The 19,104-nt window shown below is 50.1% G+C and overlaps 1 protein-coding gene across 2 annotated transcripts in view; it reads right to left on the reverse strand.

The window, feature by feature from the left end:
- The window catches only part of Xylt1 (xylosyltransferase 1), a 300,525-nt gene extending 285,075 nt beyond the window's left edge, over positions 1 to 15,450 (reverse strand). For both annotated transcript variants that reach the window (XM_087209178.1, XM_004855794.4), the window contains exon 1: positions 14,906 to 15,450. In XM_087209178.1, the coding sequence (XP_087065304.1) occupies positions 14,906 to 15,274 (369 nt within the window). In that variant the 5' untranslated portion in view covers positions 15,275 to 15,450. The remainder of the gene's footprint in view (positions 1 to 14,905) is intronic.
- Positions 15,451 to 19,104: the final 3,654 nt, after the last annotated feature.

Below are 19,104 nucleotides of genomic sequence, written 5' to 3' on the forward strand. Positions count from 1 at the left end.
CTGTTCATTGCACAAGGCAGAACCAGAAGAGAGGCTCCTAAAACAGGCTGGACTTTACTCCCGGGAGGTGGACTGGCTAGAAGACAAAGCTGACACAACCCCTTGACAAGCCTTGTAAAGAACATTAAGTCATTTTTTTAGCCAGTCCCAAGCAAACCTGAAAGATGAGTGGATCTAGGGACTCCTGATGTTCTTCTCCCAGCCCTGTCAGTGCCTGTGCCTGCAGAACTGGGACAGCAAATAGAAATCACCCAGCATTGAGAAACCGACGCAGGGTCCAGTGCCACTAAGCAGTGCTGACAATGCACACAAAGCCAGATCCTCCGGGGAGTCGCAGTGCTGTGATGCTGTGGCCTTCTACAACATGTGCAGTCCCCGCAGGGACATTTCAGCAGTGTCTCGATGTAAAATGACACATGCCACTGCAGGCTAGAGATCTTACTGGGGACATAGGTTTGTATTCATCTGCTTCCCAGCAAGAAAACCAGAATAGCTAGAGATAAACAAAAGTCAATCAAAGCAGAAAATGACATGGGAAAAAAAAAAGCCTAATTCTGCCAGATCTGGTTTGCTGCATAAAGATAAGAGTCCCTTGGACAGTGTGGCCTCAGTGTAAGAAATTAAATGATGGCACCAGTCCCAAAAGCAACTGCAGCAGTGAACATCATGCATGCGTCTCACATCCTTGAAGGAATTGAAATGGAAGAACAGTAGTCAATTAATACATTTTGGTTCTGTGGATTCTGTGTCCAAGACTAATTACAAAAGTAAGCTTTGTTGCAAGTTTCAGCACATGAAATGTCACCAAGCTTCGCTCCCTGGTAGGACAGGGAAGACTTCCAAATTAAAGTATAATGGTCAAATCAAGCGGTTCAAAAGCAAAACCAGAGGCAGTGGTTAAATCAATTCTGCTCCTAGGTACGCATACAGCCAGCAGAAATATGTGCACGTATTCACCAAAAGACACCTTCAAGAACGCACAGAGCAGGGGTCTATTTATAACGGGCCCTCACATAAATGTCCCATAATGCCCCTAAACAGGGTAGCTTAGTGTACAATGTGTTAGATTTCACAATGAAATAGACAAAAGGCAAATGAACACCTTTACAACTCCATGAAACACTACAGATACAAGGTCAGCAAATTGTTTTTGTAAAGAGCCAGAGAGTGTATATTTTAGGTTTTGTGAGTGAGTCTTTGTCTAAACTTTTCAACTCTGCTGGCAGCAAAGGAGCAGTCGCCAGTACGTAAGTAAACAGACATGACTGTGTTCTAATAAAGCTTTAGTTCCAGACACAAATTGGAATTTCGTATCATTTTTCACGTGTCACTAAATATTACTTTTCTCTTTTTTTCCCAGCCATTTTCAAATGTAGAATCTATTCTGAGCTCGGAGGCCACAGGAAAACAGGCAACAGGGTGGACTGGGGGCACAGGCTGTGATCTGCTAAGCCCCGAGATGCAACGATCTCACAGAGAGAATGTTAAGCCAAGCACAGACGGCAGGACTCCATTTCTAAAAGAAAATAAAAGTAACCTGCAGGGTCCCAAGTCACGACAGTGGTTGCCTGTGAAGGCATAGGGCCAGAGGAGGCCATGACAGCAATCCCAGGGGCTGGTAATGCTCCGCGCTCAGGATTCAGGCGCTAGTTAGTTGCACACTGCTTTCTCGCCCTGTTCATTCATGAGGTGTGAACTTCTCCACATGTGTGTTACTTCAGAAGAAGTGTCGCAGGGCTGGGATGCAGGGCTGGGATGCAGCTCCGCGGTAGAGCACTTGCCTAGTATGTGCCAGGCCCTGGGTTCAATCTCTAACTCCCACCCCCCCCAAAAAATAGAAGTGTAGTGACTTTTCACAATCAAGGCAGCTTAAATCTAATCAGCTTCAAACTCAGAAATGTAAAGAGAACCTTAGTAATAAAATTACATCAGCTAGGAACCCTTCACTACAGCCAGGCATTAGCAGAGACCAGAGCATTCAGGAACATTTAATAATAAAAGGCAAATTTAAAGTCTTTTCCTCTAGCTACCATTGTCTTGGCTGCTGGGCTGAGGTGTATTTCATGGATTAAGGGACAGTGCCACCATTCAAATCTGGCCAGGTTACTTTCAGCAGCGGTTTCTGTAGCAAAAGGTGATGTTCACCCAATCACCAGTGACTCCTCCTGCGGAAAACTGCCACCGATACTGTTAACCTAAACAGCAGCTGGCAAAACATGTGGCCCTCAACCTGCAGGAAAACTGCACTGGGACGCTCACAGAGGGAAAAAGCCAGGCCCGGCCTCATGTGATTTCAAGAGAATATGCAGTTAATTATTTTTCTCCCAGTCAGCAGCTGAGTCTCACTAAAATCCGTGCTTGTAATTATTGCTGTAATTATTATTTTAACACAAATCAGCAACTTATCAAAATATTACGCTCTCGATGCTACCTCTCCTCTACTCTGTGCACCGTGGTAGGTAGGAACTGTTGTGAAGGTGTTCCCGCCACACGAGTCCCAAGTCCTCTCTCTGGTCACATTCCACATTTGACCTCATGGCCGATTTTGGAGACTGGCTCTCAGTGGTTCCATCCATGCAACTGGCAAACAGAGCCATCATTCTTGAAGCCATTCTGAAGATGGCTCCAGGGGAATGGCCTCATTAAAACTTTTTGTGTAGCACAGAATTATAATACACAGGCTCCTGGGTCACAGTGTCTAAGCTGAAGTTCCAATCCTACCACTCCGGGACTTTGGGCAACTCTTTACCATATGTGTGTCTCAGTTTCCTCTTCTGTAAACAGGAATAATATCATAAGGCTATTATAAGAATTGAGTGGAATAATGCATGAGACGTTGCTTAGCACAGTGCTTGGAACACGATGACATTTAATAGATAACACTGATTATTACATTCTCCTGAAAATTGTGAACCCAAATCCCAACAGCAGTTTTGCAAGTAGTGCAAAGTCAAAGTACACGGATGGATTTTGTTGAGAAGTGAAGGACAGCTCCTATGTAGAAGGGGCAGGGATGACTACATCCTCTCAAACTGTTACCTCCCTAGGAATGAAGACCAGAATTTTAAATTTTGTAATAGGTGTTCCAAATTAATTTGAATTTGAAATCATTGATTTGGGCTTCCAATTTAAATTTTCATTTAAAAAAATCACTTTTTCTTTCACAGGAAGAAGAGAAAGAAAAGGAAGAGGAAGAGGAGGGGAGGTGGGAGAGCAAGCTAGGGGAGGGGCTGGGCATGGTGGTGCATACCTGTAATCCCAGCCAGAGGTAGAAGCTCAAGTCCTGCCTGGGCAATGTACAGATATTATCTCAAAATAAACATAATAGTAATAAAAAGGGCTGGGCTGTAGCTTACTGGTACAGCGTTCCAGAGTTGATTCCCAATACCAGAAGGAAAAAAAGACAAAGGAGAAAGGAGGAAGAGGTGAAAGAGGAGGAGGAGGTGGTGGTCATACCAGAGAAGTGGGGGTGGGGGGAGACCCTCTGCTGCTAGGATTCTATCTGCAGCCCAGACCTGACCCCCAGAGGCCCAGGCTTGCTTCCGGTTTCCTAATTCCCCACCAGTACTTTCCAGTGCCCACTTTTGTTGGGGAGTTATATCCACCTCCTCACCCCAGAAAAGAACTGGGTCACTCTAAATGTTGCTCTTTGCTTCTAATCTCCCAAAGAAAGCTAAAGCAGCAGCTGACCTCAGAAGGGTTAGTAATGGAGTGCACACCCACCTGCAAACCATCTGCAGATCCCCTCCTTGGGGTCCCCGGCCCCAGCCCAGCTCCTTTTGTCATTATTCCACCTTCTCCACAAGAGGAAATGAAACCTAACTATTCAAAAATGATTTCTCAGGAGGATCCCAAGAAAAGGCAGGCGATGGGAGCATGTCACATGAGACCCTGGATCATTGGCGATGCTGATAAGCAAACGGGTGCTCTGTGTCTTTTACAACAGCTGCCCCTTCTGCACTGGGATAAAGAGAGGGAGGATGAGAGGCAATGAATAGGCTTTTATTTCAAAGAGAACATCTGCAAAGCATGGCCTGCCATTAAAAAATAAACAGAAAACAGCTACCAGTCTGGAAAAGAAAAAAGATTTCCCATTACATCTCTAATTAATAAAGCCCCATTTCACAAGGAAAGGATACAAAAAAGGAGAGAGAAAGAAAATATAACTTTTCCACATGCCCAAAGAAAGGGGGCTTAATGAGGTAACCATTGTATTATTCGATGTATCTAATCTAGTTTTAATACTATCCTTAAATAATGTATACATTAGCTCTCCGTTACCAAAAACATTTGTTTACTTTATGAACGCAAGTGTGGTTGAGTGCTGAGACTTTACGAAATTATCATGCTGTCCTTGGGCACTTGGCTTTTATTGCTTTTCCCCTCGCTCATTATGAGATGATTAGTTGTCTCCATTGCCCCTTTGAGTTAGAGCAAATGCTGTACTGTGTGTTTCTGTTACCCTGATTCTGAATGGCAGAGTCATGGTTCAGGGTTAAGTTAATCCAGTCATTATGGGCCCACTTGGGAACCCATCCATCATGGCTCATTTCATGTCCAGCACATGTGAGACTAGCGTACAAGTAGTCAACAGGAAGTGAACACAGTGGTGAATGTGAAAAAAAGCACATAGGAGCAGCCCAGACCTAAGTCACAGAGGAGATGCCTGGGGAGTCCCCCAGAGTAGCCAGGCTGCAGAAGTATAGACGAAACTCACAGCAACCCACAATCCCAGTCTGTCACAGAGGCCTCTGACGGGGACTTCCATTCAAAAGTACACAGTGCACAGTTCTCCCAAAGTCTAATCTGAGTCCCTACCATTTGAACTTCAGAACAAAGCAGCACAGCTGAACACCAGAGGAGCAAAGCTTTAAACAGATGAAGCCAAGATTCACTGAACCTTGGCCACTCCAGCACTTGCTTGGGAGTCAGTCATTCACCAAGCCACACCGGAATCCAGACCAGGATTAGTCCAGGGCTTGGTACTATTACTTATGTATCTGCATTTGGCTAACTAGTCCTGGAAGTCTTCTTTCATGTTTTCAGTTGTGCTGCTGTGGCTGCCTCAATGTCCTGAATCAATTCACCGCATTTATCTTTCATTTTGACTTTGAGAAAGAGCCAGAAGTTGAACAGTGGGCCAGATCCAGTGAATAAAGTGGACGAAAACAAACAATCATGTTTGGTTTACCAGCCTGCCCTTCTGTTGGATGGCACTCAGCAGCAGCATCCATATTTCTGATCATGCCTCCTAAAGACACTCACAAAAGAGACTTCCAGAAGTGCTTCAGAAAGTGCCAAGAATGACGGGATGAGTGTGTCTTAAGTGAGGAGCAGTATTTTGAGGGGAATTAATGGCAATATGTCTTTCACTATACTGATTTTTAAACCTTAAAAACACATTGTACTTTTCAATCACATCTTGCACACTGAAAGAAATACACAACTATTGACAAATTTTTTAAAAGTTCACGCCAGAAGCAGGGAAGGGGTGGCTCTGGGGTGTGGTCAACACTCACTTTCTTGGTGTGGGTGCGGGTTCCTTGGGTGTGTACTCAGCTTGGGAAAGTTTATCAAGCTGCACATTTAGGATAACAAATATAGTACCTAAGGCATAAAAGAGCAGTTAAAAGGCATATATAGCTGGGGATATAGCTGTGGTGCCGCACCTGCCTCACAAGTGCAAGGTCCTAAGTTCAATCTCCAATACCGAAAAAAAATGCATATACAAAATTTAAGGACTGAATGAACTGTGTACAGACATGAAAGGCAACTTTCTATAAAAAGTTGTTACGCTGAAAACTGTCTGATCATGCAGCACCTGCCATCCGTGGTATACAAAGATTCGCATCCATACCCTGTTTGTGATTCCTAGAGCTGGTTGGGAATCACTCTGCAGAAGATATCCATTCAAAAGAAATCCTCATGCTAAATAAATAAACCCAAAGCAAGTAAAATAAACCCATCCTATCTAAAGTCAACTCCCACCCATGGCTCCTTACTTTTTCTTCACTGTGCTCTCAACAATTCGATATTTTTTGTTTGTTTGGGAGTCATCCCATCCCTGAGAGCAGGCAAAGCTGTCTTTTCCGAATTTTGCACAGCACCAGGCACAGCACAGGAGCTCGACCAGGGCCTGTTGAAGGAAGAGGGCTGAGGAAGGAACGAGTGGGAGGGATGCCCCTAATGGATTTCACTCACTCACTGCAGCCTTGACCCCCAGGGATGACAGGACAGCTGAGGCACAGTAAAGGTTCGGTGAAATCCCACGCTTTTCTGCTCTAAGATATGAGCCTCATCTTGCCATTCCTATGGGGCTGTCTCATCTGTTTGCCAAATTTCATCATCACATCCCAGAGAGGGAAAAGGGCTCCTGAGCATCACGTGACAAAGTGCCAAGAAGACACCCGTCACAGATCATCCCTGATAGAACTGTGCCCAGACCCAAAGCTCTCCAGACGACTGGTCCACCTGCCCCTTGTCTCTGAGGACTCCCAGCCTCCTGAAGTGTGCTGCTAGGGTGCAAGGGCTTGAGGAAAATGGAAAGGGGAAGGCAGATGATTCAGAGTATCATTACCCACACTCCCCACAAAAGGAAAGCCTCTTTACCAAATTGCAGATTGCATGATTCTATTTTCATGCAAGTTTGCCTTCAGCATGGCCTGACACTGAAAAAGCATTCACATGCTCTGGGTATCCGCCCCAAAGAGGGAAGGATGTAACCTCTGCCTTGCAGTCAAGGTGAGCAAGCGCTATGAATAAGCCACATGGGCATGATTGAAAGGTGATCACAGATGTTTATTTTTAGTTCTTTTCAGCAATCACAGAGGTGCTCCAAACAGGCTGCAAACTCAACAGCCCCGAGGGGCCAGCCAGGTATGACAGGTAAAGCAGAGAACCTGGGGACTCCTGGGACTGCAGGGCCTCGGGTCTAACCACTCTCAGCTTGGCCATTAACCACCCACCAGGAATGTGGCCCAAGACGGCCACATCTTGTGACTTTAAAAAATTACACAGTTCCACATGGCACACCCTCATCTCTACATTCTGGCACTTACTTATTCTAGAACTCACCACAAATATGCATGGGAGCCCCTGTTGCAAGCACCTCTCACAAGGTGTGGCCAGAGCTGCACCTCAAAGCCCTGTAAGGCTGGCGCCTTCATGCCCCCCATGTTTCAGATAAGAAAACTGAGTCCCTAAAAGGTGAAGCCATATACCAAGTCAAACGGAGATGATGCTAGAGCCCTGCCCCATCCCAAACACCACGCTATCACAGGTACTCACAGCACCCACATCTGGCCACCTGCTCTGTTGTTCATCCTCCTCTCGCTCAGCTTTTAAGCTATTAAGCTGAAGAGCTTGGATCCCATCAGTGGAGTGGTCCAGGTGCCAGGTCTGGCAGTTCTGGGATGGAAGGAGGCCTGAGGGCTTCCAAGGCCCTGGATCACACTATTTCTCCCCACTCCCCTTCCGGAGGACATCTTCTTCTTGTGTCTAAGATGCCATCCTGGGAAAGGGGAATCAGCAGTGAACAGGTCTAGGATATGGAAGGACTTACTTATCAGCACATCCCTGGCTGTTGCCTGCTGGACTGGTTCTCCAGGAGGGGTGAAAGCACATTTGCCCTGTTCACACAGGCAGTCCCAGGTGTGGGTACAGGGCCAGGCACATTTCCTGCTGGAACGGGGGATGGGTGGGTGGGTAGATGGCTGAATGCACAGATGCATGGATCAACAGGAGGATGGATAGATGAAGTGAATAGATGGACAGATGGGAGAGCAGAGATTATAGGGCTAAAGACAAGGGATTTACTGACTATGGACTGAGTAGAAATGAAGAACAAAGCCTTCAGAGTAAACTTCAACTCCTAGTTCGATCACTTCCCAGCTGTTTAACTTTCATCTAATTTACTGCCTTAGCTTGTATTATTTTTCATTAGAAACTCAAAGATGAGAATAATAGCCTTTCACTTGTAGATTATTGTAAAGGATTCAATAAGACCATGTCTGTCTAGTACTTCCACAATGCCTGGTGCAATAAACATTCAATAAAAGTAATCACTCTTCTCATCACTGTTTTCACACTGTGATATCTGCACCTCTTGGGTGGGGAACCTTTGCATTAATCTCTGCCCCACAAACTGCACTTCTTCTGCCTTACACAAAAGCAAGATGCTTCCGTATCACAGCTGAGGATTACAGTAAAGGAGTCCCTGGGAGGAGAAACAAATGTGTGTTACCACATGACCTCACTAGCATCCACTGACACATGCGCTTGGATTAGATGCGCAGATAAGCCTGTGTCACCTGGCTGAGACAAACCAGCCCTCTGAAGGGACAAATCCATGTTTGAAGGGAGAGTCCAAGTCCCCGCAGCCCCTGCACTCCCAAGGTTTGGGAATGGCCCCCACTCCCTCCCCATCTGGCCAGCTGTCTGAGTTCCCAGGCTCTGACACCAGAATGTGTTTCCCTGCTGCAGGCTAAGGGGACACCCACTGCCACCACCTTCTCTGTAACATCTCTGGCTTCTGGTGGGGGAGGAGAACCTAACCACAGGGATCCCAGGGCCATCAACTGATGAGCATCTGTGGGCAAACGGGTGGTTTCTGTTGCAGGTGGAAGGAAGTGCCAACGACGATCTGGACTGCATGTCTCTTGAAACAGCTCTTGCTGCAATGCCCCGCATCGTCCATGCAATTGGGGTCAGGTCACGGGCCCCTCCAGAGATAACCACGGAGCAGTTTATCTGAAGGAGCACAGCAGCAGGAACCCTTCCTGAGGGACCCTGTACACTGTCCTCCTGCCCCTGGCCCCTGCTAGAGAAAGCTGAATCCAAACTTCCTTCCTCTGGCCAACTCCACAGTTCAAGTTCAATTATGCGCCAGGACACTCATAGCCTATTTCACTACAGGACCATAAAATCCTGTCTTGAAAAGAGGAGAATTATCTCCAAAGTACTGGATCTATAGGATGAGTAACTTCTAAGAGATAGCATGTAGCACATAAGACTGTACTTAATGCTTTATGCTACTGGAGATTTTAGCTAAAAGAATAGATTTTAGGTGCTCCCGCCCTCCTCCCCCCAAAAAATGGGTGATTATGTGATGGTGAATATGCTAATTTGCTTGATTATAACAACCTTTTCGTGACGTGTATATACACATTAGCATATCATGTTGTGGACCTTAAACATATGCAATAAGATTTTTAAAAATAAGATTCTGTCCTTGGGCCCGGGCTTTTTGACAGAATCAATAACTATGTGCCTCTCTATCTGAGTCCTGTGGTTCCAGTGTTGGAGACTTCCACAAGATGCTTAGAAGAGGAAAGAGGCGGAGCAGAGTGGTTAAGAGAGCTGTGTGCCTGGATTCAAATCTCAGCTCTTCCACTTGCGGCTATGCACCATGGGAAAGTGGCTTAAGCGCACACTGCCTCAGTTTCCTCTCAAGCATGAGGTTTCAATGAGTTAATATTTATAGGACACTTAGAACAGGGCTTGGTTTTACTAAGCATCCTCACTATAGGCTTTTCAAAGTACATGGTTTGATAGATGCCCATACATACAAAAGGGTTTAAAACATGGCCAGCACTCTCTAAGTGCTACAGAGGCATTATTATTCAATTTGTATCATTATTTAGGGATTGGATTCAATGCAAACTGCTTATCTGTTCCTTTCTAAGGTTGACACGTTTTTAGGAATTGGCAGTAAGTGAGGAAATGGTATAACAATTTTCAGGGATGATCTGGCCGAAACGAGAGATTTTCAAAGAACTCTAATGACAAGTTACTCAGAAATATTAAACCTGGATGGCCTCTGAAAAGAGACAGACCTAGGTTTGGAGTCCAGTGCTACTACTCCCCAATAATATTGAAAAAGAAGCTTCGCTTCTCTAAATCTCAGTTTCTTCATCTGTGAAATGAGGACGGCAAAAATCCTACCCACAGATTTGGCACAATTCAATGAGATGGTGGGACAATGTTTGCATAGCCTTCCTTTATCGCTCTCTGACCCTGCTCCGCAGTCATAACACCAGTAATTTCTAGCCAGGTGTCCTTAGTTTCAATTTTGTGTATTAGATAACAGCTTCCTCCAGGAGGGGGAGAGAGAGGTAGAAATAGAGTATATCTATATCTACAGATATCTAGATATACATGTATGTATATATATGGAAAGAGGAGAGAGATTTGTGGAGGCCTTCCTTTAAATCACTTAAATGACTGGGATACAGCAGGCACTCAGTAAGTGTGGGTGATCTTCCTCCTACCGTATTCTATCCCACTCCATGGCTGGCACACATAGAAAAACTGAATGCACCTACTTTGATTGGGAAAAAAATGAAATATTTTTTTAAAAAGCTTATTTGCAAACATACCAAGAAGTTTACTCTAAGAACAACAGCTCACACTGGGATACTTAGTAGTAGCAGGTCCAAAGTGGTTCACATGTATCATTACATCTCCTTCTCAAGCAGTCCACCAAAGCAGCCCCAATATGCAAAGCAGCAAAGGGACAATGACTTGCGGGAGACTGAGGAGGAAGTGGCACAGTGCACCCGGTGGGATCTGGACCCAGGTTCGTCACTGCATATCACACACTGATCTCTTCCTCACAATGGGGCCCAGCATATGTTCCCTGAGACTGTTTTCTTCTGGTTCCACATCACTTCCTTTGAGTTCTAGTTTTTTACCTGTTATTTACTTACTTTGTTTTCCCCAAAGTATTTTCTCTTTGTTTCTAGTAGTGGGAAATGCGGGCCATTAGAAATGGCGCAATGCAATGGAAGAGAAGACAGAGATCCCAAGTGACAGCTCCTAGGCCAGCATTACCAAAAGCTAGAGGCAAGGTCACCCGCTCCACTCCACTCCTGGGGCCCTGCAGGGGTTTCTCTTTTCTGCATATACATTTATGGCCCCACTAATCATAAACAGTGCTGGATAGAAGGCAGACTCTCACTTCAAAGATTTAATTTTTATTTTTTGAGGACACACACACACACACACACACACACACACACGGAGCATCCCTAATTCAAAATTCCCAGATGTCAGACATTCCAAAATCCAAAACACCTTGAGCACTGCTGTGACCCCACAAGTGGAAAATTCTACACCTGCTCTCATGTGACAGATTCAGTAAAATACAGGAGCACTAAAAATACCGCCTGCAATTACCTTCAAGCTATGTGTATATGAAACATAAACTTTATGTTCAGTTTTCAGCCCCATTCCCAAGATTATGTATATGCAAATACTCTAAAATTTTTTTAAAATCCAAAATTTGAAACATTTCTTGGACCCTAGCATTTTAGATAAGGGATACTCAACCTGTAATATGTACATATACATATATATTATATATTACAGGATACTTAACCTGTATTATATATTTATATATAATTTTTACTTTTATTTATTTTATTTAACATTTTACTGTCTATGATTAAACAGGTGGCAACATTTGCAATAAGATAAATATTGTTTGATGACGCATATTTCTGTATACAAACTCTAATATATCGCTCAAACAAAATAAAATTCCATTGAGAGTGTGAAAAAAAAAAAAGAACCATCAATAAAATATCCTCTGTTCTCTCCGGTCTCAAAACATTTGGACAGAAAGAAAAGCTGCTCGTCCGAGAGGCTAGTCCACCAGGGGCGATCTGGATCCAGTGAACGTGTTTCAAAGTCACTGCCAGGGTCTGAAATGGTCCTGAGTTATCTGAGTAATGTGAAGTATGAGGAATTTCTGTGGAAAAATCAACATTTCGAAGGGGTCAGATAATACAAAACCCCCATTCTACTTCAAGTGCGTGTATGGAGGAAGGAAGGACAGTAAAATAAATTAGATTTCTTAAATGAAACTTACTGAGTAACAGTTTATCTAAGGGTGCAAGCAATGAATGTGAGGACTCGGAGGTGATCGCCAAAGGGAAAGAAAATAAACACTGCTCACATTAACATACACAGCTCTCTTTCATTTTCTCCCAGATCCATTCAGAATCCGCAGGCTAATCTTTCCAACAGTTCCTCCCACCCCTAGTATTTTCCCTCCCTATACAACCGAGACTGCTGTCTTTTTCTCAATTCCAGGACGACAGTAAAATTCACGGCTTTCTGGAGACCCAGTGAAACTCAGTGCCACGGCCACAAACCTCGCCCCAATCCACCCAGTCACTGTAATATGGAAGTGCTTGGAGGGAGGCAGAGCTGAGCGATGAGCAGAAAAGGCGCTGCTTGCAAGTCTCTGATGGACATGCCCATCTCACACGGACCTCCTGCCCTCTGACTCCGCTTGCAAAACTGGGTGCTCCTTCCTGGTTTCTTAAAAGGCCCCCAAATCACAATCAGGCCTTCCCACTGAGGGGCAGCCCCCTAGATGTAAAAAGGGCACACGTGCAGAAGTGGTGGGAAAGCAGGCAGAAGCGAGGTCTGGTTTAGAAAACGCTCTGTACACAATGCAAGTTGGATACTCTGTGGCACACCCACTCCAGGGCATGGATTCCCTCCATGTGCAAGAACCACAGTTGTCCACCTCATGGCCCCTGCCGTGCAATACACAGATAAAGTGTTTGCATCCAGGCAGATGCCCCTGCAGCTCTTTATGAGAGCCACCTGGAAAACCACAGAGATTCTTTTTTAACTCTCCCATTCTCAAATGTCCCTCCAAAGCATCCTGCCAGCAGCTCTGGAAGGGTCTGGAAACCAACTGCGTGTTGCAAGGGCCTCTGGGGCTTGCCCATCGGTCTGCTCAGCTCCTCGCCTGCCACCCAAGCTCCAGCTCCACTGGACTTCAGGAACAGCCTGCCCCCTTCTGGTCTCCCTGAGCCCAGGGAAGGGCAGGGGCTGGGTGGGCACAGCTAGAGGAGGACAGACCCCCGGCTCTGGCCAAGATGTGTGCGCTGCCACTTTGGCATCTAGCAGTTCATAGGGGTAGATGTGGGGAACGGGGGAGAGGAGTGAGGTGAGCAAATAAAATAAAATGCAAGTCCAGGAGCAGCAACAGTGGCCTGCAAGGAAGGCAACTACCAGCAAGGGAAGAGTCGAAGAAAAAGAGGGGGGGGGGGTGGACTGAATGGATTGGAAAATGAAAAAATCGAAATCGAGACATTGTGGAGCAGAGGGACAATCAGTGAACTTCCAGATGAAGACAGCGTTTCAGAAAAGGAGAGCAGCTCCACTGCTGGAACTGCAACTCCAAAAGGAAGATGGAACCGCCGCCCCCCCCCCAGCCTTGCAAACCCTACAGCAGAGAGGGAGACACTGAACTGAACACACAGGAGAGGTCCACGCTGGATGCTTAGAACATCAGAGACCGAAGAAGAAGCCTGCCAGCCTGGCCTCCTTCCGTCACTCCCTTCTCTTGTTTCAACAGGTGGCACTGCACCCCAAAGGAATCTCCTGAATCCAAGAAGCGAAGGATGCAGCCAGCCCCATGTCCCCTCCACAGGCCCACCCTACACGTTCCCACCCTGAGCCTATGGTATTTGCCCCGGACCAGCCCCTCCCTCCCAGTAGGGCTCGGAATCCAGAAAGGACTTCTAATTGCACTTCCTCCGGAACACATCACTGTAGACTCCAGGAGTCCTAAGGCAGAGCCTCTGAGTGACCTTCCCTGGAAGGGAGAGGCTGCAGGACACTGCGAAGGCGCTGCCTCTCCATCAGCTATCTCACTCCACCCTCTCCCCACAAATGACACAAAGTTCCCCTGCTATCCACACAGCAACGTGAAATGCCAGCAGCCCATCACATCATGTCTTGGGCTGGCTCAGCCCACAGGCACAAAGAGCTGCGCTCCCGAAAAGAGGGTCGAGTCGACTCCAGAGAAGTTTAGCAGATCAAGAGGTACATGTGCAAAGGCAGTCTTCAGTGAGGGCTCCCACAGTGACAAATGACAAGGACAAGCATTCAGCCCCTAAGGGTCTGAAAAACACCTCCCTGGGGTCTGACATCCCTGCCGGCAAGGGGCATGATGAAGACGCAGACAGACACACACACTCCATCGCAGCACACGGAGCTGATGCCCTGGAGCGGAGCTGGGGAGTCCGACCTCCTGCCGCTAGCTAGGCAGCCTGCACAGGAGAAAGGCATCTCCGGAGAAGATGGGTCTGGAAGGAAGACAGGTCAGAAGGTTGCTACTCAGCCAACCCAGGGCTCCAGAAGACCTAGGGAAGACAGTTTCACACCCAAAGAGGAAACTCCGAACAAGGTGCCTGTGAAGTGTGGGTCGACAGACAGCTCGTGAGAGGAAGCGGCCACACAAGCTGGAGGGACAGGCAGTCCGCTGGAAGGGACCAAGCCCTGAAGCTGGAGGTGGGGAGGGGGCAGTCAGGAGGACGCGGGAGCGGAAGGTTAGAGACAGGGAGGTGGAAGCGGGAGGTCAGACATCCAGAGGGAACGAGAGACGCTGAGGAAGACCGGGTACCCGAGACCAGGTCTCCACGCAGGCACATGAGGCGAAACCCTGGGCACTCACTCATCCCAGACCCCTTTCGGGCCAAAGCAGACCCGGGACTCAGCTGTCTGCGCCCAACTCGGCAAAGAGCAGAGAGAGGCTGCCGAGAACCGCCTGGGCTCCGCGGCCGAGGATCGGGTGCAATGCACACGTACTCAGGCAGGCGGGCGGGCGGCGAGGCGCCCACACCCACACGCAGGAGCAAGTCGGGCGCCCAGCGAGAGCGACGGGAAACAAGAACCCAAGCGGGCTGAGGAGCCCGGAGCGCCTCCTCGGAGATAACTTCCCAGACCCCAGGGGGCGGCCCTCCGACTCCGGACCGGCGGCGCGCCCCCAGCCTCCCGGGGCAAGCCGCGCCGTGGGCTGGGCGGGCTTGCGGAGCCCCTCCGCTGCCCGAGTCCTCCCGCCCCCCTTCTCCCCAGCGAGGCGCGCGCAAGGAGGGCATCTTACCCGCGCCCGGGCGGGCAGTGCCCCGCGGCCGGCCGGCTGCTGCGCCCGGGCTTCTCCGGGGCCGCCTGCCCGCGCCCGCGCCGGGGGACCCCGTCCTCCGCCTCCTCCTCCTCGGCCGCCGCCGCCGCCTCCTCCCCGGGCTGCAGCCGGCTCGGCGGGCAGGTCCCGGCGCTCGCGGCGCGGGGCCGGGGCCGGGGGTGGCTGCTCGGCTCCGCCGACCGCTGCGCCCCCGCGGCGCTCGCCGGCCCCGGAGTCGAGGCTGCTGAAATTCCACACGACCAGCGTCTGCAGCAGCAGCACGGTGAGCGCCGCGAGCACCGCCGAGTGCGAGCGCCGGGCCAGCCTCCGGGCGCACGGCGCCGCCACCATCTTCCGAGCCGGGGGGCGGGCGAGGAGCGAGCGGGACGCGGGGACCCCGGCGCGCTCCGGCCGCCCCCGCGCTGCCCGCGGCTCCCGCGGCCCCGGCTGCCGCTCGGGCTCCCGCTCGGGCCCCGCCGCCGCCTCGGCTCGCCGCTGCTCCTCCTCCTCCGCCGCCGCCGCCGCCGCCGCCTCCACCGCCGCGGCGCGGAGTTTTCAGACGGGCAGGGACCCGGACGTCACCAGGAGGAGGGGAAGGCGGGAGGCGGGAGCGGCGGGGCCGCGGAGCGGGCGCGGGCGGGCGCGCGCGGGGACGGGGGCGGGCCGCGAGCTCCCCTCGCCCACAGCCTCGGGGTCGGCACGGGCGGGCGCCAAGGGGCCGGGGGACCCCGGCCGGGGACAGAGGGCGGGGCCGGGGGCGGGGCCGGGGCGGGGCCGGGAGGAAGGGGGAGGAGGGACGGGAAGGCGGCGGGGGCAACCCGAGCAGAGAGACACCCCAGGACCAGAGCGGAGTGGGGTGCGGGGGAGGCAAGGGCAGAGGGTCCAATTCCCCTGGCGGAGAAAAAGACGCGGCCAGAAAATCAGGGGACCTTGGGGCGAGGGCGGGACGCTCAGAGGCAGCGGGAGGCCAGGCCAGGGGGTTCCCGAGAGCCTGCCTCCGAGTGGGGCCCGGCTGAGGCGAGAGGGGTGCGGGAGGCGCCTCGCCCGGGGCGCTCGGTCCCGGGACCTGCCTTGGGCAGGGGCCGGCTGGCAGGTGGGGACCGAGGGGCATTGTTCGGCAGTGGCAGAGCCGTGGGGAGGTCCCAGCCCGAGCGCCAGAGACGTGGATCCCTGGCTTGAGGACTGGGGAGGAGGCTTTGAATGAGTTTCAGGGTTAATCACGAAGCCCTGAGAGTGGCTCCTGAGTCACACGCCCCTCTTCCCCCAGTGCCAACGATGTACTAAGTGCTCTCTGAGTCACTGCTCCAGTCCCCGAAGGCTCACAAACCAGGAGAGTCCACATCCAGTTGGCTAGCGAGTGAGTGGCAGAAGGAGTTTCTCCATGTCTGCAGGCTGCAGCCCCCAGGGTCTGGCCCGGAAACCGCTGGGCCCAGGGGTGGCTACAGAGGGCTCCAGTCTGGGAACCGTCTGGATGTGTGAAGGAGTTCTCCCCGACCCTGGGCTGGCATGTGGGGTGACCTTGAGATGCCAAGGCCTCCCTGGCCCTGAGCTTCCTCCTCCCAGCCTGAGAGTTTGGACAGAAAGATCCCCACAACTCGAGTTTCCTCCTGGCCCTCTCTGACTCAGCCTTTCTGGTCTCTTCCTCCCTCTCTCCTGGCCCAGCAGTTTCCAAGCAGCAGCCCTGAGTGGCGAGCAGATGCGTTGGGGCTGGTGTCCCATCCGGGCTCAGCCCATGCGACTAGGACAGCAGATCGGGTCCTGTTTGTCACTTGGGGCCAGTGTCCTGCATCCTGTCCACTGTGCTTTACTTCATCCTGCTTTCTAGAGGGCAGAAAGTGGGTATATAGGGGCTGTAGCAGAGGATAGGGTAGGCAGTGGCAAAAGAAGCTCCTTCCACCCACTCCACAGGTGTCCCTGAGCGTGTGTCAGACAGAGGATTCAGGTCGTTAGAATGTAGTGGGGTCTGCGTCCCTACGGAGATGTACAGAAAGTGCTACGGCTCACAGGAGTGGGGGCCCAGGGCCTTTGCCTTGAGTTACAGCCTTTGTATAATTTAGTTTGAGACAGGGACTTGTTAAGACACTAAGTTACCTAAGTTGTACCAATAAAATAAAATTTTTTTTAAAAGAACCAAAATGGATTATATAAAGGTGCAAATTTCCAATGATGAATGTCATTATATTTTATACCTTTAATGTACCCATAAAATTAATTTTTAAAAAAAGACACAAAGTTGCCCAGGTAGGCGCCAACTGGTGATCGTTCTTCTTCAGCCTCCCACAGTGCTGGCACTGCAAGCATGTGTCACCATGCCCAGCTGAAAATGCTTTCTGGACCCAAGGAACTAGCCAGCCTGTTTCCATGAACTAAGGGTGAAAAATGCCAGCTAGTGGAGATTCTAAACCCCAGAGCACAGTGGGCCTTAGGAGCATCTACCGCCTACCCAGGCACATAACTGGACATAGAAGCCTTCCCTTTGGGCCCAGCATGCCTAACCAGCAGTGAGGGTGAAGAACAGAGGCAAACTTCTAGGGCCCCTACTCTCCTGGTGCCTGTTTAGTGGGTCATGTAACTGAACATTTCAGTATAAAGGCTTCAGGTGAGGCTTGATCCAGCAACTCAGAACGATCAGCTAGGAGTCCTTCTCCTTCCATCTCTCCTGTTTGCTAGCCACAGGGCCTTCTTCATTTCAGGCATCACAAGATGCCTGTCCTCAGTTGCTGAGATAGCTGGTATTTTTTTCCATTTGTAGCCCAGGGGAACAAGTATCAATATTTCCCAGGATCCTCCTTAACAGGTTTAGAGATTCTCTGTAATTGAAACATCTTTAGGTCCTAGGCTACTCCTAAACAAGTCACTTTGGCCCAGAAGATAGAATGTGCTGCTGAGCTTGGCCAGGCTCACATTGAAGGAAAGCCAGAGTCTACGAAACCCGCTGAGTGCTCCACAGGGACCAAGTCCCGATGGGAGGAAGAAGTGGCTGCCGGGAGACAGATTCCCCCAGCTGTTCCGTGAGCTGCACACCCTTGGGCGTGTCAGCTCCCCTCCTGGGACCTCAATACCTTTAGTGCTACACGAGTGGTTGGACGAGGTGGCCCCCTAGAGGCACCATGTGACTTCTCCCTCCAGGTCTAACCAGAGCTGCCCGGGGCCCACCTTTGCTTTGAATCTCTGCTCTTTTCTCTTAAGCAGGAAGACTTAACCTCCACATGACTCCTCTAACCACCGTCCTCCAGGGCTGGGCTCTGACTCCACTCCCTCGGGGGCCCTGGGCTTCAGAAGTGAGGTTAAGGATCCAGAGCCTCAAGTCCCTGGAGAAAGAGCGGTTGTTTATCTTGATTCATAAAAAGCCACGAAAGAAAGAGGTTTAAAAGCTCCAAGCAGGTTATGGATGCTGTAAACAGCTGATGTGATGGTTTTCAGATGAAAAATCACCCAAGATAGAAGATCGGGAAAGCAAGATCTGGAGGTCAACTGGGCTCATCTTCCTGTCCCTAGATGAACGGTACTTCAAACATCTCCGAGTGGGGAGCAGGATGATGATGGGGCCGAACAGCACACGGCTTGGGGTTAGGGAAGGGTGCGTTGCGGTGGGTCCAGAGTGTCTGTCTCTGGAAGGGGCTGCATTTGGTGTGGGGAGAGTTGGAATCCCTGGGAGCAGCCGGCGGAGGCCAAAGTGAAGCCCAGGGGCTTGTTGTGTAGACAGAGCAGAAACTGGGCCTGAGGCTCAGGCAGCTGCCCTGGCCACAGCAGCAAGATTCCTTAGCATTTTTAAAGCTCACAGTCATTCAGCAGAGATGTATGGCACCCTATTATGTGCCAGGCACCATGCTGGGCAAGCAGAATACAGGGATGAAAAAGATTCCCTGAGGAACTTTTCTTTGTAGATGGATTCCTGTGCTCCCTTGGTGGAGAGCCAGAGCTGTAAAGAAGTTCCAGCTGATTTGTGGAATTTCTTCCCTATCCAAACCCCAAATCTTGTCTGGTGAGAACAGAATGAATCAGTGCACGAGTGATTTCAACCTGATGGGTGTGTGCAGCTCTGAGCCCAGAGAGAAGAGGGTACTCACCTTTGAGCAGCTGTCCAGTGGGTCCGAGGACAAGAAAGGGACATGGACAGCCACGGCAGGGCCAGTATGCCAGGGATTAGAGCTACATCGCCAGTCTTTATTCCAGCTCTG

The sequence above is a fragment of the Heterocephalus glaber genome, unplaced genomic scaffold (genome assembly GCF_053883595.1).
Source record: "Heterocephalus glaber isolate CG9 unplaced genomic scaffold, H.glaber_assembly_v1.0 deba00000943, whole genome shotgun sequence".
Taxonomy (NCBI): domain Eukaryota; kingdom Metazoa; phylum Chordata; class Mammalia; order Rodentia; family Bathyergidae; genus Heterocephalus; species Heterocephalus glaber.